General features: G+C 34.5%; 4 protein-coding genes across 4 annotated transcripts in view; all 4 read right to left on the reverse strand.

The window, feature by feature from the left end:
* Positions 1–16102, reverse strand: part of LOC139986429 (uncharacterized) — a 62838-nt gene that overhangs the window by 4134 nt on the left and 42602 nt on the right. The gene's annotated exons all lie outside the window — the stretch shown is intronic.
* Positions 1166–2125, reverse strand: LOC141445954 (UDP-glycosyltransferase UGT4-like). The gene is made up of 2 exons (XM_074112193.1): positions 1415–2125; positions 1166–1307 (listed from the first exon to the last, which is right to left on the reverse strand). The coding sequence occupies exons 1-2, from the start codon at positions 1893–1895 to the stop codon at positions 1297–1299; spliced, it is 492 nt and encodes a 163-aa protein (XP_073968294.1). The 5' UTR covers positions 1896–2125; the 3' UTR covers positions 1166–1296.
* Positions 3683–8495, reverse strand: LOC139985573 (UDP-glycosyltransferase UGT5-like). The gene is made up of 5 exons (XM_072000125.2): positions 7976–8495; positions 5868–6235; positions 5276–5495; positions 4968–5187; positions 3683–4549 (listed from the first exon to the last, which is right to left on the reverse strand). The coding sequence occupies exons 1-5, from the start codon at positions 8454–8456 to the stop codon at positions 4261–4263; spliced, it is 1578 nt and encodes a 525-aa protein (XP_071856226.1). The 5' UTR covers positions 8457–8495; the 3' UTR covers positions 3683–4260.
* On the reverse strand, positions 10498–15057 carry LOC139998454 (UDP-glycosyltransferase UGT5-like). The gene is made up of 5 exons (XM_072023007.1): positions 14559–15057; positions 12446–12813; positions 11856–12075; positions 11548–11767; positions 10498–11129 (listed from the first exon to the last, which is right to left on the reverse strand). The coding sequence occupies exons 1-5, from the start codon at positions 15037–15039 to the stop codon at positions 10841–10843; spliced, it is 1578 nt and encodes a 525-aa protein (XP_071879108.1). The 5' UTR covers positions 15040–15057; the 3' UTR covers positions 10498–10840.

Here is a 16102-nt window from a genome sequence, read left to right on the forward strand (position 1 = left end):
CAAAATGAGTAATAGCTGCGAATAGATCGATGCTGTCCCGGTGTCACTCTGGCGTTCAGCTCTTAAATGGACAACGCTTAATATTGCGAACGTGTTCGAGGTTTCAACCATTTAGAAGTATGTTTTTTGAACGTGTTCTATTACTAGCTCCTCATTCTGTCATTGAAAATCTATATGTGTATATGCCAAGTCCAATTTAAATGGTAGGTTGCGTACAATAACGCTTGTAATGATTCGAATGGTACTCCTTTTGTACTGTACTTTTTTTCTATTATACTCTTAATGCATGATTTGTCATTAAAACTATTACCGTGTAATCAAAACCAGTTCAATCTCAATTAAAGATATTTCAAGTAGAACTTGGATAGTTTCGAAAACATGATAAGACATGATTCGTTCTTTTGTAGGAATATGCGTATAACACATATGAATATCGTTTGGAGCTATATTTGTCAATTCTTCGCAACATTCTACGTTGAAAAGTATTTGAGTGCACGTGCTACGTGCTTCACCCTATATATTCCTGATTTTCAGAACGAAATAAACGTAACAAAGCTAATAAATGTAAATATAATTGTTAAAGTCATACCTATTATAGGAACATTAAATCGATAATTCTCTATTTTTTGAAATAATATCCGATATTGGAGCGTTGATGTTGAAAAGAGTCGATGGTATTTTTATTCGTTTCTAATTATACTTATGGTTTATGAAATTCATTTTGGTTGTTTCTTAACTTCAAGCTTCTGTGTACCTAGTACTTTCTTTTCCTGTTTTTTTTTTTTATTATCTTCCTTCTTATCGAATAGGCAACAATGCTATTATAGTCATATCTTTAATAGTAAATTTCGATACTTGTGCAAAATAATTGACAGTTTTGAATATTTAGATGCTGGTTCGATGACGCTTAAGCATTGCGATGGACGACGCTCTATATTGTCGCTTATAGACGCGAACATGTGTTGGAAGTTTAACGACCATTTAAAGGTATGTTTCATCAACAGATTCTATTACAATTTCCTGACACTCTCATAGAAGATCCGGTGTGTGTGTGTGCATGTGTGTGTGCGTGTATATGCCAAGTTCAATTGAGATAGTAGGTTGCATAAAGTAGAGCTCTATTATACTGTTAATGCATAATTCTCTATTAAGACTACTACTATATAACTAAAAGCAGTTCAATTTCAATGAAAAATGTCTCAGATAGAACTTGGATGGTTTCTGCAGCATGATCTGACATAATTGGTTTTTTTTAGAAACATGCGTAGAAGACATATAACGGACGTGCCATGTACTTCACACTATATCTGTATATATATATATATATATATCATTATATATATTCGTGATTTTCAAAACGAAATAAACATAGAAAAACTGACACATATATATAAAATAAATATTAGAGGCGTACCTATCATAGGAACATTGAATCGATGTGCGAATGCGTAAGTGGCGGGCGCGAAGAGAAATTCCGTCAAGTAGACATCGAACGTTGCGTTGCTCTCTGGAGCATACAGCTTTCGCAATTCTGTAGAGTTGAGCACTGTTTCTGCAAAAACTTTGCTCATAGGCAACATTTCGTTTTCCATAAAATAGAGCCAGCGTTTTCCCTCAAACCGCATTCGAACAAAATCTAAACTCTTTATGGTTCCGTAAGATTGGCTAATATCGATTTGCGTAAAATTCGGTGATTTGATATTTGGTATAGGATCCGACGTGGCTAGCACAATTTCGTGTCCTCGTTTGTGTAATTCTAGCCATAATCGTCGGTACGGTATTTGATGACTGTAGGATGGTGTCGGGACGATGGCTAGAATCTTGTAACATTCTGACTGTTTCGCGATGTACAAGACGCACAGAACGAACAATAGACTAGAGAGGTGGTGCTTCATCCTCCTCGTATGAAGACAAACTGAAGCTGATCCCGCTTACGGGTCTATTAAAAGAGACATCTCCAAGCTATCGTCATATTGCGCAATCTATTCACTGATGATACGATATCGGTATGCACTGTAATTCTAAAGTAGTATCCGTTATCGCTGAATTACTGTCGCATACCGTTACTACTATTAAGTATTGCTATATGTAATGGCAATGCATGTGTGCGCGATAGATATGTTGCTTTGGCGTCCATATTTTAATATATCATATCAGATATATTATATAGATCTTAGCAGTGATTATTAAATTACAGATTTGTATTAATATTTGTTTAGTATATTATATATTATACGACATATTTATCACAATTTCATATCTTAAACAATTTAATGCATTGTTCAGCATTTGTAAAATTTCTGCTTGTATATGATGATGGGACGCAGAAGTTCAAGGATTCGTAAAGAATTGTTCACAATCCGTAATGCGGATATGTATATGGCTATTTTTTACAGTAATTGTAAAATATATAAGCTTTTTGCTGCCTATAGCATCCACCATTACTTGTCTGCTTTTCCTATAAAAAATGTAATATGAATTAGAAACATGCAAAAATGTGATAAATATTGCGAAAAAAGAATCCTTGTACGATTCTAATAGCGAGATAAAAAATTAATTGCAGGCATATAATTTTTATGTGTTACGTAATGTGACATTGCGCAACTATGTTGCAATCATACAACGCACTATCATATTTGGCATACAATACTATTTCATCGATCAAATGGCAACGGCGGAAATCACTTATTAACATAAAAGGACTAAATCAGCAAATAATGAACATCACCGAAAAGATCATTAAAAATATACAATTGCATTCCATTACCGGTTTACGCTATTAGATTGAACGACGTAGACTACCGTTGTAGTGTTTTCATAAATCCAATTGCAAAGCTTCATATGCAACAGGCTTTAATGCACGTTCACTTCTATCATAAACGCTCATAAGCGAATATAACGGATCACTTCCCTTTCTGAGAATATTTCTATTCATATTAATTTTAATACGCAAAAATTAAATATGAACAATATTTTAATTAGTGATTGTAATTTTACTTCTATATTTCTTATAACGACACTTTATCAATGTTTTATGAATAGAATAAAAGGTATATCGTGTGAATATAAATCGTTCGAAGCTTTGCTAAATACTTGTAAGAATACTACAAAATACTATTCAAGTACATATACTTTGTTACTATAAGAGAAATTGTTCGAAATAGCAGGCTAGAGAGATATAACATCAAAGATTATTTGTCATCCGAACGACAAGCTGACAAGTATTTTTCGCTAAAATAAACTGCTTGACAAAGGTAATTTTCCATCAAGTAGAAGTTTTGATACGGATTATTTGCTCGTGAGATAAAAGCAGTGGCAAAGCTTAATTTTTTACAAATAAAGGGATATTACAATAATTACTCGTAAGGAAAATGATGGCAAGGATGAGTTGCGGGTATAAGAATTGTGATATTGATTAGAAATATGTGAGATTTATTAAAATTTCGTATAGAATAAAACGTGCTGGATATCTGTGCGTAACAGAAATGTTTACTATAAAATATGTTTACTATAAAGATGTATTATAATCTAAAGAATTTATTTCGAATAATTACACAACGTCGTCGATTTTTAAAAATTCTAATATCAATTACCATCGACGTTTTGGACGTTCAACGGAACATTATGTGGACACTTTTATCGGATAACCTGGTACACCTTTGCGAAAAACAGGGATTATCTGATAATCGCATGATTGAACATATTGCCAGCGATACTGATTGTTTCCTTCTAATATAACGTTTAAAACAATTCGTTTTCGTTCCCGAATACAGAAGACGCGTTACAGTTAAAAACAATAAATTTGGAAACAAAGGAAACAACTTCAGGAATGCAACAGACGGATGTATAAATATATATATAAATACTTTGACAATCCACACTTTGACATGCCTATGGTTTCAATGTAATTTTTCCTTGCGCTATTTCATTCACCGAGTGAAAAGCGATCATATCATCAATTGATAATAATTTAGAATAAACTTGACGCTTCGTCAAAAAAATCTCAATCAAGAGATTAACAATGAATAAATTGGATTTCAATTTTATTCGAACCTTTTTTTTTTATATTTGAAAGATTTTTCGTGCCAGAATCGTTAGTCTTGTGATGAGGGCAATTCGTCAATTATAAAACGCGGGATGATCATTTCCTTAACGAAACTAGATAAAATTCATGCGTTGAAATGAGATGTTAAACGCTTGCGTCACTTGGACTGAATTGTGCCATAAATACTTCTATTTGATTAATTGTACCATAAATACTTAGCTTATCTTTTGCTTTTCCGTTAATTTGATTTTCTTATAAATGTAGACGACAATCTTGGCAATTAAACGAAAGGTAGTAAAAGCGATCAAGAAACTTGTGATCGTTAAGAACGCTACAATGTCCATATCGCAACGTTGATACCAAGGCTGAAAAGCTAGACTACTGCGAAGATGAGGGGCGCCTTTCGTGCGTACCACGTACTCCGTCCACCAAGCGAGATTCTCCACCTGATCGTACGGTGTATCCTGAACGACATTTCGGATGTAAAGTATCCTTTCTTTGTACCTGAAAAGAAGCATACTAAGTTCAACCGAAAATTACAATAATACATTATCATCGACTAATATCATTGAAAGATTTACTAAAATAATCTCATTGCGAAAAGCATTTAAAAATTTCATACCACTCATTCTTTTTCAATTTTGAATACTTTTCGATATGAAAATGACTTGATTGCTTTCCTTTCTTTATTCGGATGAATCCTACAATGTCGACCAACTTATAGTAATAATACTTTGGGATACAGAAAATTTTATTTCAAAAATTCTGATTAGATGGGATCCAAACAAATTTTTCCAAAAGTATCGTGTGCTTACAAAAACGAATATTCTGAAACTCGTCCGTCATTTTCACAGATTAGGTAGTTCTAGTGTTAAACTCTTAAAAATAGCACAATTATAACAGGAAGTCAGTTTATACTTACTGTTTGTTACTTATGAGCTCTGTAATAGCATTTTCAAGTTCATCCTTCTTAAGGGTTGTAATTTCCAAAAATTTTCCAATACCTAGAGATTCCATTCTGGCTACTTGATAATATTGATCGCCCAAAATTGCGAAACCAAGAACTGGTACTCCGTAGTGAACTGTCTCCTCGCTGCTCTGCAGGCCTCCTTGATAAATGTACAATTTGATGTTTGGGTGAGCTGCGAATTAATATGATTCGTTAGATCATTCTTCATCGAGGAATAATATCTCCGATGTGTAAATATTTTATTGAGAATAAGATCATACCGAGAATGGTTTGTTGTGGTAACCATTTTCCGATGTAAACATTATCAGGTTTCCCGGGCAAATCCTCCTCGAATTTCCAGACTACTTTATAAGGCAACTTGGCGAACACGTCGCAGAACACGCGTTGGATCTCCAGTGGTAAACTTGCACTTCTTGCGTTACTACCAAGACTAAAGTAAATGAATCCATTTGTGGTGTCATTCAGAAATGCGTGTAAGTCCTGTGACCAAAAATAAAAAAACATTCTAATCGAAAGACACGTGTGTGTAAAAAACGTGTAAAAATTGTGTTACATCAAAAATGATAACTAAAAGTAAATTAGCGATATTATTATTCAGGAACTTTGTAATGCTTGTTTAGCAAAATTTATAATTTAATTAACAGATAAAAATCATCGATAATTCTAGAAGAAGTGGACCCCTTAAGCAATTTACCCATGTTATCATTCAGCTTTAAACTACAATTTTTGCTATTATTCTTGCTATACACTTTATGATTTAACTAAACACACAAATAATAAAATTGAATTTGCGCTTGATAAATGCTTATTAAATACATAAGTAATTCATTTAAAGTTATTGATAAACCTTGCCTTAGGCAGAGCTGTCAGCTTCTTTTCTATGTGGGAGGATGTAAACGTGATTACGTTCGCAAGTTTCGGTCGAGCCGGTGTCATAACGTCGGCCTGATTGACGAAAAGCAAGCTAACGTTCTTCAGTAAGTCCAGCAATGGTGGCACAGGCCCAAAATATTTCTCGGCCAATGTCTGTTGCTGCGGAATGAGCTTGTGATAGATGTAGTATACGTTATGCCACATGTTAACGAAATTGCGCAGTCTCTTCAAGAACGGCAGATTCGTACCCGTGTTGTCTTCCATTTCCCACGTGTACTCGTGAGAAGGCAGAACGAATCCACCAAGAGCGTGTTCGTTAATGGCAATCAACCCAAATGAACTTAACCCTACGGTCATGCAAAATGTAATGATGGTTGATCTTAATCTATTGATCTAATCAATGCTTATCTAAACATTTGTATAATGACTAAATTAAAAATTGATAAAGAAATGTTAATTTCAAGTAGGATAATTTTATTTCTTCTAACTATGTGTAGAACATATGACATGCTTGATTTTTAATAGAAACAGGATCACGTGTTATATAGGAAATCTGCAAATAAAGAAATTTTGCTATCCAAACTGTTACGAATCTAATTTATTAGCCGGAAAAAATAAATAATTCACTAATAATATTATAGTTTCCCTATTTACATATCCTTTATTTTATGCATGTAGTTTTATTTTTGTTGTAACTAAATCGTATCATACATGTACAAGCACTGAAACTGACGTAATTGAAATAGATTTCTTTTCATCGTTAAATTTTGAGTTCACAATTGAAGAAATTTTTGGGTAAAGGATGACACGGTTAAAAAGTTAAAATGAGATTTTCTATAAATATGAAGCGCGTACAGTGGAAGGCCGTCACCTGCGTAGCAACGCAACGTCTGAGTTGCATAAAATATGCACCGATATATCCACCTCATTTACATGTATTCTTATCGATATACAACCATTGCAGCACTTGTAAAAACAACACAACATACATATTCCTCCTTACCACGTTGAGGATAACTAAAATGTTGTATTTATGTAGTCTAATTATTTCAACTTCTCAAACTATTAATTCAAGTGGTTTCAATTTTTACAGTTAGTTCAGTTAACTTCATTTTATACATTTAATTTTTTTGTATATAATTATAAATATTGTATATGAAATTTTTGGTCCTGCATTCACGTTAAACACTCTGTCAGTTTTCCTATGAGCGTTATCGCTCCTATAAATTTTGTATTTCGTTTCCGTATAACATTATTTTATTTTTCTAACTAGTATCTAACATTGGGTCGTTGAGATTGGCAAGAATTGATGGTATTTTTATTCCTTAGCTAATTCGCTGTTTATATCTGTAGTTTGTGAAATTCACTTTCGTTCCGTCTCGATTTCAAGCCTTTATGTACCAAATACCTTCTCTTCCTTTTTCTATCATCTTCTTGCTCATCGAGTAGGTCACGATACTATTGCAACCATTTCTTTTTTAGTAAATTTCGGTTCTTGTACAAAAAGAGTCATAGCTGCGAATAGATCGATGCTATCCCAGTGTCGCTCTGGCGTTGAGCTCCTAAATGGACAACGCTTAGTATTGCGAACGTGTCTTTGAGGTTTCAACCGTTTAGAAGTATGTTTTTTCTACTTCTTCTATTACTAGCTTCTCATGCTGTCATAGAATATCTATATGTGTATATTTCAAGTGCAGTACAAATGTTAGGTTGCATACAATAACGCTCCTAATTATTCGAATGATACTCGTTTTGTACTGCACTTTATTTCTATTATACTCTTAATACATGGTTTTTTATTAATATTATTACCATGTAATCAAAACCAGTTCAATCTCAATTAAAAATATTTCAAGTAAAACTTTGATAGTTTCGAAAACATGATTTGACATAGTTCTTTTGTAGGAATATGCGTATAACACATATGAATATCGTTTGGAGCTATATTTGTCAATTCTTCGCAACATTCTACGTCGAAATGTATTTGAGTGCACGCGCTACGAGCTTCACCCTATATATTCCTGATTTTCAGAACGAAATAAACGTAACAAAGCTAATAAATATCAATATAATTGTTAATATCATACCTATCATAGGAACATTGAATCGATGTGCGAAAGCGTAAGTGGAGGGCGTGCAGAGGAATTCCGTCAAATAGACATCGAACGTTGCGTTGCTCTCTGGAGCATACAGCTTTCGTAGTTCTGCAGAATTGAGCAACAAGTCCGCAAAAACTTCGGTTACAGTGGACATTTCTTCAACCACAATGTCTAACCAGCGTTTTCCCTCAAATCGCATTTGAACATAATCTAAACTCCTTATGGATCCATAAGATTGACTAATATCGATTTGCGTAAAGTTCGGTGATTTGATATTTGGTATAGGGTGCCACGTGGCTAGCACAACTTCGTGGCCTCGTTTGTGTAATTCTAGCCATAATCGTTGGTACGACATTTGATGACTGTAAGATGGTGTCGGGACGATGGCTAGAATCTTGTAACATTTCGACTGCTTCGCGATGTACAAGACGCACAGAATGAACAACAGATTACATAGGTGGTGCTTCATATTGCTCTTGTCGAGACGAACTGAAGCATGTCCTGGTTATAGGTTTACTAAAAGGGATGTCTCAAAGTAACCGTCATTTTACGTAACCTATGCATTGATTATGCGATATCGGTATACATTATAATTTAAAAATAGTACCCGTTATCACTGAATTACCGCCTCATATCGCTAGTACTGTTAACTATTGCTACGTGGAATGACAATATATGTTTGAAGGATAAGTTTATTGTTTTGGCGTCTACATCTTAATATATCATATAAAGGATATCATATAGATCTTAACAGAGATTTTCAGTTTACAGATTTGTATATTATAATTGCTTAGTAAATTATATATTGTAGGATTTATTTATTAATACTTATCTATATTTATCTGTATTGCTTATAACCATACTTTATCAATACTCGAAGATGGAAGCCCCACTAGGGGTGACCATCCACATGTTATCTTTTTTTTTTTTTTTTTTTATCGTGGGGAAATCCTCATGGACACTCGGCGCTGCGTAGCAACGACCGTGTAGTGTCGGACTCTTACCGACTAAAACCCCACGGTTGTCATCCCGACGATCAGAGGTGCACCCGGGGTCTCTTGCGAATCACTACCGAGTGCAACCTCGTCGTCTATCTCCCTGCCGTTGTAGTTGTCTAGGGAGGCGTCCCGGCTTGAGTTGGAAAGCTAGGGGGAACCACTCCTCCTAGCGCCACGTCCCCTAATCTGACGCACCCGGGGCAGCGACGGCGGCGCCGCGCCCCTGCGTCGTACGGAGCCCCTGCGACGTTGATGCGACGATCTACTGGGATCGGCTCTTCTCTTCCGGTCCCTCTCTGCCCGCTCCTTTCTCAGCATAACCTCCACGCAGTAGGCGCGGACAGCGTTAAACTCCAGGGGCCCTCGGAGCATGGCCTCAATGACCGCTTCCGGAGCCAACCTCTCGCCGATGTCGAGCTGCAGGACGCGCCGCGGTTCCGCCCACGCTGGACAGAACTCCAGCGTGTGCTGTGCCGTGTCCTCCTCTTCCCCGATCCACATGTTATCTAGCAATTGAGTTAGAAATATGTATCAAATGTCCAGCTATAAAAATTATAAAGTACAAATTAGATAATACTAAAAGAGTTTTATCAATGTGTTTTTTGAATAGACTACAAAGTTATCATGTGAATACAAATCGTTCGAAGCTTTGCTAAATGTTTGTAACAATACTACAAAATAGTATTCAGGTAAATATCCTTTGTTACTATAAGAGAAATTGTTCGGAATAGCAGGCAAGGGAGAATATTACATCATATAATATATAATACATATAATACATCAAAGAATATTTGCCATCCGAACGACAAGCCGACAAGTATTCTTCGCTAAAATAAACTGCTTGACAAAGGTGAATTTTCCATCAAGTAGAAGTTCTGATAAGGATTATTTGTTCGTGGGATAAAAGCAATGACAAAGCTTAATTTTTTTCAAATAAAGGGATATTACAATAATTACTCGTAAGGAAAATGATGGCAAGGATGAGTTGCGGGTATAAGAATTGTGATATTGATTAGAAATATGTGAGATTTATTAAAATTTCGTATAGAATAAAACGTGCTGGATATCTGTGCGTAACAGAAATGTTTAGTATAAAATATGTTTACTATAAAGATGTATTATAATCTAAAGAGTTTATTTCGAATAATTACACAACGTCGGCGATTTTTAAAAATTCTAATATCAATTACCATCGACGTTTTGGACGTTCAACGGAACATTATGTGGACACTTTTATTGGATAACCTGGGACACCTTCGTGAAAAACAGGGACTATCTGATAATCGCATGATTGAACATATTGCCAGCGATACTGATTGTTTCCTTCTAATATAACGTTTAAAGCAATTCGTTTTCGTTCTCGAATACAGAAGACGCGTTACAGTTAAAAACAATAAATTCGGAAACAAACGAAACAACTTCAGGAATGCAACAGACGGATGTATAAATATATATATAAATACTTTGACAATCCACACTTTGACATGCCTATGGCTTCAATGTAATTTTTCCTTGCGCTATTTCATTCACCGAGTGAAAAGCGATGATATCGTCGATTGATAATAATTTAGAATAAACTTGACGCTTCGTCAAAAAATCTCAATCAAGAGATTAACAATGAATGAATTGGATTTCAATTTTATTCGAACCTTTTCTTTTATACTTGAAAGATTTTTCGTGCCAGAAGCGTTAGTCTTGTGATGAGGGCAACTCGTCAATTATAAAACGCGGGATGATCATTTCCTTAACGAAACTAGATAAAATTCATGCGTTGAAATGAGATGTTAAACGCTTGCGTCACTTGGACTGAATTGTGCCATAAATACTTCTATTTGGTTAACTGTACCATAAATACTTAGCTTATCTTTTGCTTTTCAGTTAATTTGATTTTCTTATAAATGTAGACGACAATCTTGGCAATTAAACGAAAGGTAGTATAAACGATCAAGAAACTTGTGATCGTTAAGAACGCTACAATGTCCATATCGCAACGTTGATACCAAGGCTGAAAAGCTAGACTACTGCGAAGATGAGGAGCGCCTTTCGTGCGTACCACGTACTCCGTCCACCAAGCGAGATTCTCCACCTGATCGTACGGTGTATCCTGAACGACATTTCGGATGTAAAGTATCCTTTCTTTGTACCTGAAAATAAGCATACTAAGTTCAACCGAAAATTACAATAATACATTATCATCGACTAATATCATTGAAAGATTTACTAAAATAATCTCATTGCGAAAAGCATTTAAAAATTTCATTCCACTCATTCTTTTTCAATTTTGAATACTTTTCGATATGAAAATGACTTGATTGCTTTCCTTTCTTTATTCGGATGAATCCTACAATGTCGACCAACTTATAGTAATAATACTTTGGGATACAGAAAATTTTATTTCAAAAATTCTGATTAGATGGGATCCAAACAAATTTTTCCAAAAGTATCGTGTGCTTACAAAAACGAATATTCTGAAACTCGTCCGTCATTTTCACAGATTAGGTAGTTCTAGTGTTAAACTCTTAAAAATAGCACAATTATCACCGGAAGTCAGTTTATACTTACTGTTTGTTAGTTATAAGCTCTTTAATAGCATTTTCAAGTTCATCCTTCTTAAGGGTTGTTATTTCCAAAAATTTTCCAATACCGAGAGATTCCATTCTGGCTACTTGATAATCTTGATCGCCCAAAATTGCGAAACCAAGAACTGGTACTCCGTAGTGAACTGTCTCCTCGCTGCTCTGCAGGCCTCCTTGATAAATGTACAATTTGATGTTTGGGTGAGCTGCGAATTAATATGATTCGTTAGATCATTTTTCATCGAGGAATAATATCTCCGATGTGTAAATATTTTATTGAGAATAAGACCATACCGAGAATGGTTTGTTGTGGGAGCCATTTTCCGATGTAAACATTATCGGGTTTCCCGGGCAATTCCTCCTCGAATTTCCAGACTACTTTATAAGGCAACTTGGCGAACACGTCGCAGAACAGGCGTTGGATCTCCAGTGGTAAACTTGCACTTCTTACGTTACTACCAAGACTAAAGTAAATGAATCCATTTGTGGTGTCATTCAGAAATGCGTGTAAGTCCTGTGACCAAAAATAAAAAAACATTCTAATCGAAAGACACGTGTGTGTAAAAAACGTGTAAAAATTGTGTTACATCAAAAATGATAACTAAAAGTAAATTAGCGATATTATTATTCAGGAACTTTGTAATGCTTGTTTAGCAAAATTTATAATTTAATTAACAGTTAAAAATCATCGACAATTCTAGAAGAAGTGGGACCCCTCACGCAATTTATCCAAGATATCATTCAGTCTCAAACTACAATTTTGCTATAACCTTTCCTATACTTTATGATTCTACTAAACGTAGAAGTAATAAAATGTATTTGTGCCAGATAAATCCATATTTAATAAATGAATAAATCATTTTTTGTTATTGTTTAATTCCTACCTTAGGCAGAGGTTTCGGCGTTTTGTCTATGTGGGAGGATGTAAACGTGATTACGTTCGCAAGTTTCGGTCGAGCCGGTGTCATAACGTCGGCCTGATTGACGAAAAGCAAGCTAACGTTCTTCAGTAAGTCCTGCAATGGTGGCACAGGCCCAAAATATTTCTCGGCCAATGTCTGTTGCTTAGGAATGAGCTTGTGATAGATGTAGTATACGTTATGCCACATGTTAACGAAATTGCGCAGTCTCTTCAAGAACGGCAGATTCGTACCCGTGTTGTCTTCCATTTCCCACGTGTACTCGTGAGAAGGCAGAACGAATCCACCAAGAGCGTGTTCGTTAATGGCAATCAACCCAAATGAACTTAACCCTACGGTCATGCAAAATGTAATGATGGTTGATCTTAATCTATTCATCTAATCAATGCTTATCTAAACATTTCTATAATGACTAAATTAAAAATTGATGAAGAAATGTTAATTTCAAGTAGGATAATTTTATTTCTTCTAACTATGTGTAGAACATATGACATGCTTGATTTTTAATAGAAACAGGATCACGTGTTATATAGGAAATCTGCAAATAAAGAAATTGATTTATTATACGCTAATTTATTTTGCGGAGAAAATAAATAATTCACTAATAATATTGTAGTTTCCCTATATATATATATATAGTATAGTATATAATATATATATCCTTTATATTGTGCATATAGTTTCATTTTTGTTAAAACTAAATTGTATCATACATGTAGAAGCACTGAAACTGACGTAATTGAAATAGATTTCTTTTCACCATGCAATGTTGAGTTCACAATTGAAGAAATTTTTGGGTAAAGGATGACACGGTTAACAAGTTAAAATGAGATTTTCTATTAATATGAAGCGCGTACAGTGGAAGGCCGTCACCTGCGTAGCAACGCAACGTCTGAGTTGCATAAAATATCCACCTCATTTACATGTATTCTTATCGAAATACAACCATTGAAGCACTTGACAAAAACAGCACAACGTACACATTCCATCTTACCACCTCGAGAATAACTAAAATGCTTGACTTACGTAGTCTAATTATTTCAACTTATCAAACAATTAATTCAAGTGGTTTCAATTTTTACAGTTAGTTCAGTTGATTTAATTTTATACATTTAATTTTTTTATATATAATTACAAATATCGTATATAAAATTATATGGTCTTGCATTTATGTTAAGCAGTCTGCCAGTTTTTCTATGGGCGTTATCGCTCCTATAAATTTTGTATTTCGTTTCCGTATAACATTATTTTATTTTTCTAACTAGTATCTAACATTGGGTCGTTGGGATTGGCAAGAATTGATGGTATTTTTATTCGTTAGCTAATTCGCTGTTTATATCTGCAGTTTGTGAAATTCACTTTTGTTCCGTCTCGATTTCAAGCCTTTATGTACCCAGTACATTCTCTTCCTTTTTCTATCATCTTCCTGCTCATCGAGTAGGTCACGATACTATTGTAACCATTTCTCTTTTAGTAAATTTCGGTTCTTGTGCAAAATGTGTTGCGAATAGGTCGATGCTGTTCCAGTGTCGCTCTGGCGTCGAGCTCCTAAATGGACAACGCTTAATATTGCGAACGTGTGTTTGAGGTTTCAAACGTTTAGAGGCATGTTTTTTCAACGTGTTCTATTACTAGCTCCTCATTCTGTCATTGAAAATCTATATGTGTATATGTCAAGTCCAATTCAAATGGTAGGTTGCATACAATAACGCTCCTAATCATTCGAATGATACTCGTTTTGTACTGCACTTTATTTCTATTATACTCTTAATACATGGTTTTTTATTAATATTATTACCGTGTAATCAAAACCAGTTCAATCTCAATTAAAAATATTTCAAGTAAAACTTTGATAGTTTCGAAAACATGATTTGACATAGTTAGTTCTTTTGTAGGAATATGCGTAGAACACATATGAATATCGTTTGGAGCTATATTTGTCAATTCTTCGCAACATTCTACGTCGAAATGTATTTGAGTGCACGCGCTACGAGCTTCACCCTATATATTCCTGATTTTCAGAACGAAATAAAAGTAACAGAGCTAATAAATATCAATATAATTGTTAAAATCATACCTATCATAGGAACATTGAATCGATGTGCGAAAGCGTAAGTGGAGGGCGTGCAGAGGAATTCCGTCAAATAGACATCGAACGTTGCGTTGCTCTCTGGAGCATACAGCTTTCGTAGTTCTGTAGAATTGAGCAACAACTCCGCAACAACTTCGGTTACAGTGAACATTTCTTCTTCCACAATATCTAACCAGCGTTTTCCCTTAAATCGCATTTGAACAAAATCTAAACTGCTTATGGATCCATAAGATTGACTAATATCGATTTGCGTAAAGTTCGGTGATTTGATATTTGGTATAGGGTGCCACGTGACTAGCACAACTTCGTGGCCTCGTTTGTGTAATTCTAGCCATAATCGTTGGTACGACATTTGATGACTGTAAGATGGTGTCGGGACGATGGCTAGAATCTTGTAACATTTCGATTGCTTCGCGATGTACAAGACGCACAGAATGAACAACAGATTACATAGGTGGTGCTTCATATTGCTCTTGTCGAGACGAACTGAAGCATGTCCTGGTTATAGGTTTACTAAAAGGGATGTCTCTAAGTTACCGTCATTTTACGTAACCTATGCATTGATTATGCGATATCGGTATACATTATAATTTAAAAATAGTACCCGTTATCACTGAATTACCGCCTCATATCGCTAGTACTGTTAACTATTGCTACGTGGAATGACAATATATGTTTGAAGGATAAGTATATTGTTTTGGCGTCTACATCTTAATATATCATATCAAGGATATCATATAGATTTTAACAGAGATTGTCAGTTTATAGATTTGTATATTATAATTGTTTAGTAAATTATATATTGTACGATTTATTTATTAATACTTATCTATATTTATCTATATTGCTTATAACCATACTTTATCAATACTCGAAGATGGAAGCCCCACTAGGGGTGACCATCCACATGTTATCTTGCAATTGAGTTAGAAATATGTATCAAATGTCCAGCTATAAAAATTATAAAGTACAAATTAGATAATACTAAAAGAGTTTTATCAATGTGTTTTTTGAATAGACTACAAAGTTATCATGTGAATACAAATCGTTCGAAGCTTTGCTAAATGTTTGTAACAATACTACAAAATAGTATTCAGGTAAATATCCTTTGTTACTATAAGAGAAATTGTTCGGAATAGCAGGCAAGGGAGAATATTACATCATATAATATATAATACATATAATACATCAAAGAATATTTGCCATCCGAACGACAAGCCGACAAGTATTCTTCGCTAAAATAAACTGCTTGACAAAGGTGAATTTTCCATCAAGTAGAAGTTCTGATAAGGATTATTTGTTCGTGGAATAAAAGCAATGACAAAGCTTAATTTTTTTCAAATAAAGGGATATTACAATAATTACTCGTAAGGAAAATGATGGAAAGGATGAGTTGCGGGTATAAGAATTGTGATATTGATTAGAAATATGTGAGATTTATTAAAATTTCGTATAGAATAAAACGTGCTGGATATCTGTGCGTAACAGAAATGTTTACTATAAAATATGTTTACTATAAAGATGTATTA

Source organism: Bombus fervidus, chromosome 1, assembly GCF_041682495.2.
Source record: "Bombus fervidus isolate BK054 chromosome 1, iyBomFerv1, whole genome shotgun sequence".
In the NCBI taxonomy this organism is placed as follows: domain Eukaryota; kingdom Metazoa; phylum Arthropoda; class Insecta; order Hymenoptera; family Apidae; genus Bombus; species Bombus fervidus.